At 57.8% G+C, this 10,788-nt stretch overlaps 1 protein-coding gene across 1 annotated transcript; it reads left to right on the top strand.

Moving 5' to 3' along the window:
• Positions 1 to 7,213: 7,213 nt before the first annotated feature.
• Positions 7,214 to 10,565, top strand: LOC135534127 (basic proline-rich protein-like; the record flags this gene model as incomplete). Its single annotated transcript, XM_064961257.1, has 2 exons — positions 7,214 to 8,209; positions 8,442 to 10,565. Coding segments are annotated over 2 exons (3,120 nt in total), but the record flags the coding sequence as incomplete, so codon positions are not given.
• Positions 10,566 to 10,788: the final 223 nt, after the last annotated feature.

Raw genomic sequence — 10,788 nt, 5'->3', positions numbered from 1 at the left:
CCCAGCATACTGATGGTCAACAGAAACAGTTCTGTGGCCACCCAGCATACTGATGGTCAACAGAAACAGTTCTGTGGCCGCCCAGCATACTGATGGTCAACAGAAACAGTTCTGTGGCCACCCAGCATACTGATGGTCAATGGTCAATAGAAACAGTTCTGTGGCCACCCAGCATACTGATGGTCAACAGAAACAGTTCTGTGGCCACCCAGCATACTGATGGTCAACAGAAACAGTTCTGTGGCCACCCAGCATACTGATGGTCAACAGAAACAGTTCTGTGGCCACCCAGCATACTGATGGTCAACAGAAACAGTTCTGTGGCCACCCAGCATACTGATGGTCAACAGAAACAGTTCTGTGGCCATGCCAGCATACTGATGGTCAACAGAAACAGTTCTGTGGCCACCCAGCATACTGATGGTCAACAGAAACAGTTCTGTGGCCGCCCAGCATACTGATGGTCAACAGAAACAGTTCTGTGGCCACCCAGCATACTGATGGTCAACAGAAACAGTTCTGTGGCCACCCAGCATACTGATTGTCAACGGTCAATAGAAACAGTTCTGTGAATACCCAGCATACTGATGGTCAACAGAAACAGTTCTGTGAATACCCAGCACACTGATGGTCAACAGAAACAGTTCTGTGGCCACCCAGCATACTGATGGTCAACAGAAACAGTTCTGTGGCCACCCAGCATACTGATGGTCAACAGAAACAGTTCTGTGGCCACCCAGCATACTGATGGTCAACGGTCAATAGAAACAGTTCTGTGAATACCCAGCATACTGATGGTCAACAGAAACAGTTCTGTGGCCACCCAGCATACTGATGGTCAACAGAAACAGTTCTGTGGCCGCCCAGCATACTGATGGTCAACAGAAACAGTTCTGTGGCCACCCAGCATACTGATGGTCAACAGAAACAGTTCTGTGGCCACCCAGCATACTGATGGTCAACAGAAACAGTTCTGTGGCCGCCCAGCACACTGATGGTCAACAGAAACAGTTCTGTGGCCGCCCAGCACACTGATGGTCAACAGAAACGTGGATACCCTGTGGGGGTTGGCTATGTGGATACCCTGTGTGGGTTGGCTATGTGGATACCCTGTGGATACCCTGTGTGGAAACCCTGTGTGGATACCCTGTGTGGGTTGGCTATGTGGATACCCTGTGTGGATACCCTGTAGGGGTTGGCTATGTGGATACCCTGTGTGGGTTGGCTATGTGGATACCCTGTGGGGGTTGGCTATGTGGATACCCTGTGTGGATACCCTGTGTGGGTTGGCTATGTGGATACCCTGTGTGGATTACCCTGTGGGGGTTGGCTATGTGGATACCCCTGTGTGGATACCCTGTGTGGGTTGGCTATGTGGATACCCTGTGTGGGGATACCCTGTGGGGTTGGCTATGTGGATACCCTGTGTGGGTTGGCTATGTGGATACCCTATGTGGATACCCTGTGGGGGTTGGCTATGTGGATACCCTATGTGGATACCCTGTGTGGGTTGGCTATGTGGATACCCTGTGTGGATACCCTGTGTGGGTTGGCTATGTGGATACCCTGTGGGGTTGGCTATGTGGATACCCTGTGTGGGTTGGCTATGTGGGGGGGGTGTATATCTAATTTTCCCCTGTGTGTGTGTGTGTGTGTGTGTGTGTGTGTGTGTGTGTGTGTGTGTGTGTGTGTGTGTGTGTGTGTGTGTGTGTGTGTGTGTGTGTGTGTGTGTGTGTGTACATCTAAGTATCTCTATGTGTGGTGAGTGTTTGTGGTGGCTGTGTAATTAAGTATCTCTGTGTGTGTGTGTGTGTGTGTGTGTGTGTGTGTGTGTGTGTGTGTGTGTGTGTGTGTGTGTGTGTGTGTGTGTGTGTGTGTGTGTGTGTGTGTGTGTGTGTGTGTGTGTGTGTGTGTGTGTGTGTGTGTGTGTGTGTGTGTGCATCTAAGTATCTCTATGTTTGGTGATGTTTGTGGTGGCTGTGTAATTAAGTATCTGTGTGTGTGTGTGTGTGTGTGTGTGTGTGTGTGTGTGTGTGTGTCTAAGTATCTCTGTGTATTTGTCTGTATGTTTTCCATGTCTCGCAGTGACAGTGGAGTCCACAGAGAGAGGTCAGCAGGGGCAGTAGAGTCCACAGAGAGAGGTCAGCAGGCAGTAGAGTCCACAGAGAGGTCAGCAGGGGCAGTAGAGTCCACAGAGAGGTCAGCAGGGCAGTAGAGTCCACAGAGAGGTCAGCAGGGGCAGTAGAGTCCACAGAGAGAGACAGCAGGGCAGTAGAGTCCACAGAGAGGTCAGCAGGGACAGTAGAGTCCACAGAGAGAGATCAGCAGGGGCAGTAGAGTCCACAGAAAGAGGTCAGCAAGGGCAGTAGAGTCCACGGAGAGGTCAGCAGGGGCAGTAGAGTCCACAGAGAGAGATCAGCAGGTGCAGTAGAGTCCACAGAGAGGTCAGCAGGGGCAGTAGAGTCCACAGAGAGGTCAGCAGGGGGCAGTAGAGTCCACAGAGAGAGATCAGCAGGGGCAGTAGAGTCCACAGAAAGAGGTCAGCAGGGGCAGTAGAGTCCACAGAGAGAGGTCAGCAGGGGCAGTAGAGTCCACAGAGAGAGACAGCAGGGCAGTAGAGTCCACAGAAAGAGGTCAGCAGGGGCAGTAGAGTCCACAGAGAGGTCAGCAGGGGCAGTAGAGTCCACAGAGAGAGGTCAGCAGGGGCAGTAGAGTCCACAGAGAGAGATCAGCAGGGGCAGTAGAGTCCAGAGAGAGAGGTCAGCAGGGGCAGTAGAGTCCACAGAGAGAGGTCAGCAGGGGCAGTAGAGTCCACAGAGAGAGGTCAGCAGGGGCAGTAGAGTCCACAGAGAGAGGTCAACAGGGGCAGTAGAGTCCACAGAGAGAGGTCAGCAGGGGCAGTAGAGTCCACAGAGAGAGACAGCAGGGCAGTAGAGTCCACAGAGAGGTCAGCAGTGGCAGTAGAGTCCACAGACAGAGGTCAGCAGGGGCAGTAGAGTCCACAGAGAGAGGTCAACAGGGCAGTAGAGTCCACAGAGAGAGGTCAGCAGGGGCAGTAGAGTCCACAGAGAGGTCAGCAGGGGCAGTAGAGTACACAGAGAGAGGTCAGCAGGGGCAGTAGAGTACACAGAGAGAGGTCAGCAGGGCAGTAGAGTCCACAGATAGAGGTCAGCAGGGGCAGTAGAGTCCACAGAGAGAGAGGTCAACAGGGGCAGTAGAGTCCACAGAGAGAGGTCAGCAGGGGCAGTAGAGTCCACAGAGAGAGACAGCAGGGCAGTAGAGTCCACAGAGAGGTCAGCAGTGGCAGTAGAGTCCACAGACAGAGGTCAGCAGGGGCAGTAGAGTCCACAGAGAGAGGTCAACAGGGGCAGTAGAGTCCACAGAGAGAGGTCAGCAGGGGCAGTAGAGTCCACAGAGAGGTCAGCAGGGGCAGTAGAGTACACAGAGAGAGGTCAGCAGGGGCAGTAGAGTCCACAGAGAGAGGTCAGCAGGGGCAGTAGAGTCCACAGATAGAGGTCAGCAGGGGCAGTAGAGTCCACAGAGAGATCAGCAGGGGCAGTAGAGTCCATAGAGAGAGGTCAGCAGGGGCAGTAGAGTCCACAGAGAGGTCAACAGGGGCAGTAGAGTCCACAGAGAGTGATCATCAGGGGGAGTAGAGTCCACAGAGAGAGGTCAGCAGTGGGGAGTAGAGTCCACAGAGAGAGGTCAGCAAGGGGGAGTAGAGTCCACAGAGAGAGGTCAGCACGGGGATTAGAGTCCACAGAGAGAGGTCAGCAGGGGGAGAGTAGAGTCCACAGTTAGAGGAACTGACCCTGTTTATAACTACTGACCCTGTATTTAGCTACTTACCCAGTATATAAATACTGACCCTGTATATAGCTAATGACTTTGTTTATCACTACTGACCCTCTGTATATAACTACTGACCCTGTATATAACTACTGACCCTGTATATAACTACTGACCCTGTATATAACTACTGACCCTGTATATAACTACTGACCCTGTATATAACTACTGTCCCTGTATATAACTACTGACCCTGTATATAACTACTGACCCTGTATATAGCTACTGACCCTGTATATAACTACTGACCCTGTATATAACTACTGACCCTGTATATAACTACTGACCCTGTATATAGCTACTGACCCTGTATATAACTACTGACCCTGTATATAGCTACTGACCCTGTAAATAACTACTGACCCTGTATATAACTACTGACCCTGTATATAACTACTGACCCTGTATATAACTACTGACTCTGTATATAGCTACTGACCCTGTATATAACTACTGACCCTGTATATAACTACTGACCCTACTGACCCTGTATATAACTACTGACCCTGTATATAACTACTGACCCTGTATATAGCTACTGACCCTACTGACCCTGTATATAACTACTGACCCTGTATATAACTACTGACCCTACTGACCCTGTATATAACTACTGACCCTGTATATAACTACTGACCCTGTATATAACTACTGACCCTGTATATAACTACTGACCCTGTATATAACTACTGACCCTGTATATAACTACTGACCCTGTATATAGCTACTGACCCTGTATATAACTACTGACCCTGTATATAACTACTGACCCTGTATATAGCTACTGACCCTGTATATAGCTACTGACCCTGTATTTAACTACTGACCCTGTATATAACTACTGACCCTGTATATAGCTACTGACCCTGTATATAACTACTGACCCTGTATATAACTACTGACCCTGTATATAGCTACTGACCCTGTATATAACTACTGACCCTGTATATAGCTACTGACCCTGTATATAACTACTGACCCTGTATATAGCTACTGACCCTGTAAATAACTACTGACCCTGTATATAACTACTGACCCTGTATATAACTACTGACCCTATATATAACTACTGACCCTGTATATAGCTACTGACCCTGTATATAACTACTGACCCTGTATATAGCTACTGACCCTGTAAATAACTACTGACCCTGTATATAACTACTGACCCTATATATAACTACTGACCCTGTATATAACTACTGACCCTGTATATAACTACTGACCCTGTATATAACTACTGACCCTGAATATAACTACTGGTCCTGTGATTATTGAATTGTTGGGAAAGAGCAAGAACGTCATCACTGCACACTAGTGCACGTGCCAATAAAACACTTGAAACTTGACACACACACACACACACACACACACACACACACACACACACACACACACACACAGTTCATGTCCTCAGTTCACTGGCTATATACAGGGTCCTTCAATGAGTCATTGAGCTGAGCTGTTTACACCCTAACCACAGGAGGCTGGTGCCACCCTAATTGGGGAGGACGGTCTTGTGGTAATGGCAAGAGCAGAATCTGGGGAATGGTATCAAATACATCCGACATGGTTTCCATGTGTTTGATACCATTCCATTGACTCCGTTCAATGGTTTACACTCAGCAGCCTCCACTGACCCTAAGCATCTGTAAATAAGGCTGTGGTGCTCTGTGTACTGCAGCTCTCTGTTATATTCGTACCTTCCGGGGCATGTTACTGTACGCTACTGTCTGAAAGTAGAACAACATACAGTAAAAACTCCTAATGACAGAGTCCTGCTCTGCTGCAACCTCATTCTCCCTCATCACTCTCTCTGAAATGTTATGAAGAAGAGGGTGTCTGGAAACAGGTCTCAGCACTCCACCACCCACCCAGCCTCCACCACCCACCCACCCACCCAGCCAGCCTCCTCCACCCACCCAGCCTCCTCCACCCAGCCAGCCAGCCTCCTCCACCCACCCACCCAGCCTCCACCACCCACCCACCCACCCAGCCAGCCAGCCAGCCAGCCTCCTCCACCCACCCACCCAGCCTCCACCACCCACCCACCCAGCCAGCCAGCCAGCCAGCCTCCTCCACCCACCCACCCACCCAGCCTCCACCACCCACCCACCCAGCCAGCCTCCTCCACCCACCCAACCAGCCTCCACCCAGCCTACACCAACCACCCACCCAGCCTCCACCACCCACCCACCCAGCCAGCCTCCACCACCCACCCACCCAGCCAGCCTCCTCCACCCACCCAACCAGCCTCCACCCAGCCTACACCAACCACCCACCCAGCCTCCACCACCCACCCACCCAGCCAGCCTCCTCCACCCAGCCAGCCTCCACCACCCACCCATCCAGTCTCCACCCACCCAGCCAGCCTCCACCACCCACCCAGCCAGCCTCCACCACCCACCCACCCACCCAGCCAGCCTCCACCACCCACCCAGCTAGCCAGCCTCCACCACCCAACCTCCTCAACCCACCCAGCCTCCACAACCCACCCACCCAGCCTCCAAACACGCAGGCTCCACCAGACAGCCAGCCAGCCTACTCCTCCACCCACCCACCCAGCCAGCCTCCTCCACCCAGCCAGTCTCCACCACCCACCCAGCCTCCACATCCTCCTCCCATCCACCAAGTCTCCACCCAGCCTCCACCCACGCAGCCTCCACCACCCAACCAGCCAGCAAACCAGCCTCCTCCCCCACCCACCCGCCCAGCCGCCTCCTCCACCCAGCCAGCATCCTCCACCCACCCAGCCTAAAACCACCCACCCGCCCAGCCAGCCTCCATCACCCAACCTCCATCACCCAACCTCCACCACCCACCCAGCCTCCTCCTCCACCCATCCAGCCAGCCAGCGTCCTCCACCAACCCAGCCTCCACCCACACAGCCTCCACCACCCAACCAGCCAGCCAACCAGCCTCGTCCCTACCCACCCACCCAGCCAGCCTCCACCACCCATCCTCCTCCACCCACCCAGCCTCCACAAACCACCCACCAAGCCTCCTCTACCCACCCAGCCTGCCAGCGTCCTCCACCAACCTTCCCAGCCAGCCTCCTCCACCCACCCAGCCTCCACCACCCACCCAGCCAGCCTCCACCACCCACCCAGCCAGCCAGCCTCCACCCAGCCAGCCTCCACCACCCACCTACCCACCCAGCCTCCACCACCCATCCAACCAGCCAGCCTCCACCACCCAACCTCCACCACCCACCCAGCCAGCCTCCTCCACCCACCCAGCCAGCCTCCAACCATCCAGCCTCCACCACCCACCCACCCACCCAGCCTCCACCACCCATCCAACCAGCCAGCCTCCACCACCCAACCTCCACCACCCACCCAGCCAGCCTGCATCCTCCACCTAGCCAGCCTCCACCACCCACCCAGCCAGCCAGCCAGCCTCCACGACCCACCCAGCCTACACCACCCACCCAGCCTACACCACCCACCCTAACTCCACCACCCATCCAGTCAGCCTCTTCCACCCAGCCAGCCTAGTCCACGTGGCCTCCACCACCCAGCCAGTCTCCTCCAACCAGCCAGCTTCCTCCACCCAGCCTCCTCCACCCAGCCACCCAGCCAGCCTCCTCCAGCCAGCCTCCTCAAAGCAGCCTCCACCACCCAACCAGCCTCCACCACCCAACCATCCTCTACCCAGCCAGCCTCCTCCACCTAAACTCCACCACCCAACCTCCACCACCCAATCAACCCACCCCACCCAGCCAGCCAGCCTCCTCCACCCAACCAGCCTCCTCCACGCGGCCAGCCTCCTCCACCCGGCCTCCACCACCCAGCCAGTCTCCTTCACCCAACCTTCACCTCCCACCCAGGCTTCACCACCCACCCTAACTCCACCACCCATCCAGCCAGCCTCGTCCACCCGGCCTCCACCACCCAGCCATTCTCCTCAAACCACCCAGCCTCCTCCACCCAGCCAGCCTCCTCCAACCGGCCTCCACCACCCAGCCAGTCTCCTCAAACCAGCCAGCTTCCTCCACCCAACCACCTCCACCCAGCCACCCAGCCAGCCTCCTCCACCCAGCCTCCTCAAAGCCGCCTCCACCACCCAACTAGCCTCCACCACCCAACCAGCCAGCCTTCACCCAGCCAGCCTCCACCACCCACCCAGCCACCCACCCACCCAGCCTCCACCACCCACCCAGCCACCCACCTACCCAGCCTCCACCACCCATCCAACCAGCCAGCCTCCTCCACCACCCAAACAACCCACCAACCCAGCCAGCCTCCTCCATGCAGCCAGCCTCCTCCACCAACCAGCCAGCTTCCTTCACCCAGCCTCCTCCACCCAGCCATCCTCCTCCACCCATCATCCTCCTCCACGCAGCCGCCACCACCAGCCAGCCTCCACCACCCACCCAGCCACCCACCCACCCAGCCTCCACCACCCACCCAGCCACCCACCTACCCAGCCTCCACCACCCATCCAACCAGCCAGCCTCCTCCACCACCCAAACAACCCACCCACCCAGCCAGCCTCCTCCATGCAGCCAGCCTCCTCCACCAACCAGCCAGCTTCCTTCACCCAGCCTCCTCCACCCAGCCATCCTCCTCCACCCATCCTCCTCCACGCAGCCGCCACCACCCACCCAGCCAGCCTCCTCCACCCACACAGCCAGCGTCCTAAACCCACCCAGCTTCCTCCACCAAGCCAGCCTCCTCCACCCACCCAGCCTCCTCCATCCACCCAGCCAGCCAGCCTCCTCCACCACCCAACCAGCCTCGTCCACCCAGCCTCCTCCACCCACCCAGCCGCCACCACCCAACCAGCCGCCACCACCCAAGCAGCCTCCTCCACCTAGCCAGTCTCGTCCATCCAGCCAGTCAGCCTCCTCCACCCAACCAGTCTCCACCAACCCAGCCAGCCAGCCTCGTCCACCCGGCCTCCACCACCCAGCCAGTCTCCTCAAACCACCCAGCCTACCCAACCCAGCCAGCCTCCTCCAACCGGCCTCCACCACCCAGCCAGCCTCCTCCAACGGCCTCCACCACCCAGCCAGTCTCCTCAAACCAGCCAGCTTCCTCCACCCAACCACCTCCACCCAGCCACCCAGCCAGTCTCCTCCACCCAGCCTCCACCCACGCAGCCTCCACCACCCAACCAGCCAGCCAGCCTCCACCCAGCCAGCCTCCACCACCCACCCAGCCACCCACCCACCCAGCCTCCACCACCCACCCAGCCACCCACCTACCCAGCCTCCACCACCCATCCAACCAGCCAGCCTCCTCCACCACCCAAACAACCCACCAACCCAGCCAGCCTCCTCCACCCAGCCAGCCTCCTCCATGCAGCCAGCCTCCTCCACCAACCAGCCAGCTTCCTTCACCCAGCCTCCTCCACCCAGCCATCCTCCTCCACCCATCCTCCTCCACGCAGCCTCCACAACCCACCCAGCCAGCCACCTCCACCCACCCAGCCAGCGTCCTAAACCCACCCAGCTTCCTCCACCAAGCAAGCCTCCTCCACCCACCCAGCCAGCCAGCCTCCTCCACCACCCAACCAGCCTCCACCACCTAGCTAGCCTCCCCTCCACCCAGCCAGCTTTCTCCTCCCAGCCTCCTCCACACAGTCAGCCTCTTCCACCCAGCCAGCCTAGTCCACCCGGCCTCCACCACCCAGCCAGTCTCATCCAACCAGCCAGCTTCCTTCACCCAGCCTCCTCCACCATGCCACCCAGCCAGCCTCCTCCACCCAGCCTCCTCAAAGCAGCCTCCACCACCCAACCAGCCTCCACCACCCAACCAGCAGCTACCCAACCAGCCTCCTCCACCCAACCTACACCACCCAACATCCACCACCCAAACAACCCACCCACCACCCAGCCAGTCTCCTCCAATGAGCCAGCTTCCTCCACCCAGCCTCCTCCACCCAGGCAGCCTCCTCCACCTGGCCTCCACCACCCAGCCAGTCTCCTCCAACCAGCCAGCTTCCTCCACCCAACCACCTCCACCCAGCCACCCAGCCAGCCTCCTCCACCCAGCCTCCTCAAAGCAGCCTTCACCACCCAACCAGTCTCTACCCAGCCAGCCTCCTCCACCCAACCTCCACCACCCAACCTCCACCACCCAAACAACCCACCCACCGAGCCAGCTAGCCTCCTCCACCCAGCCAGTCTCCTCCAACGAGCCAGCTTCCTCTACCCATTCTCCTCCACCCAGCCAGCCTCCTCCACCCGGCCTCCACCACCCAGCCAGTCTCCTCCACCACCCAGCCAGTCTCCTCCAACCAGCCAGCTTCCTACCACCCAACCACCTCCACCCAGCCACCCAGTCAGCCTCCTCCACCCAGCCTCCTCAAAGCAGCCTCCACCACCCAACCAGCCTCTACCCAGCCAGCCTCTTCCACCCAACCTCCACCACCCAACCTCCACCACCCAAACAACCCACCCAGCCAGCCAGCCAGCCAGCCAGCCTCTTCCACCCAGCCAGCCTCCTCCACGCAGCCAGCCTCCTCCACCCGGCCTCCACCACCCAGCCAGCTTCCTCCACCCACCCAGCCTTCTCCACTCAGCCAGCATCCCTCCACCCACCCAGCCTCCTCCACCCACCCAGCCAGCTAGCCTCCTCCACCCAGCCAGCCTCCTCCACGCAGCCTTCTCCACCGAGTCAGCCTCCCCACCCAGCCAGTCTCCACCCACCAGCCAGCCAGCTAGCCTCCTCCACCCAGCCAGCCTCCTCCACCCAGCCTACACCACCTAGCCAGTCTCCACCCAGCCAGCATCCTCCACCCACCCAGCCTCCTCCACCCACCCACCCAGCCAGCTAGCCTCCCCTCCACCCAGCCAGCTTCCTCCACCCAGCCTCCTCCACCCACCCAGCCTCCTCCACCCAGCCAGCTTCCTCCACCCACCCAGCCTCCTCCACCCAGCCAGCTTCCTCCAACCATCCTTATCCACCCAGCCCCCTCCAACCACCCACACAG

This window comes from Oncorhynchus masou, unplaced genomic scaffold (assembly GCF_036934945.1).
Source record: "Oncorhynchus masou masou isolate Uvic2021 unplaced genomic scaffold, UVic_Omas_1.1 unplaced_scaffold_3050, whole genome shotgun sequence".
Lineage (NCBI taxonomy): Eukaryota > Metazoa > Chordata > Actinopteri > Salmoniformes > Salmonidae > Oncorhynchus > Oncorhynchus masou.
This window is presented reverse-complemented; position numbering and strand designations above follow the sequence as displayed.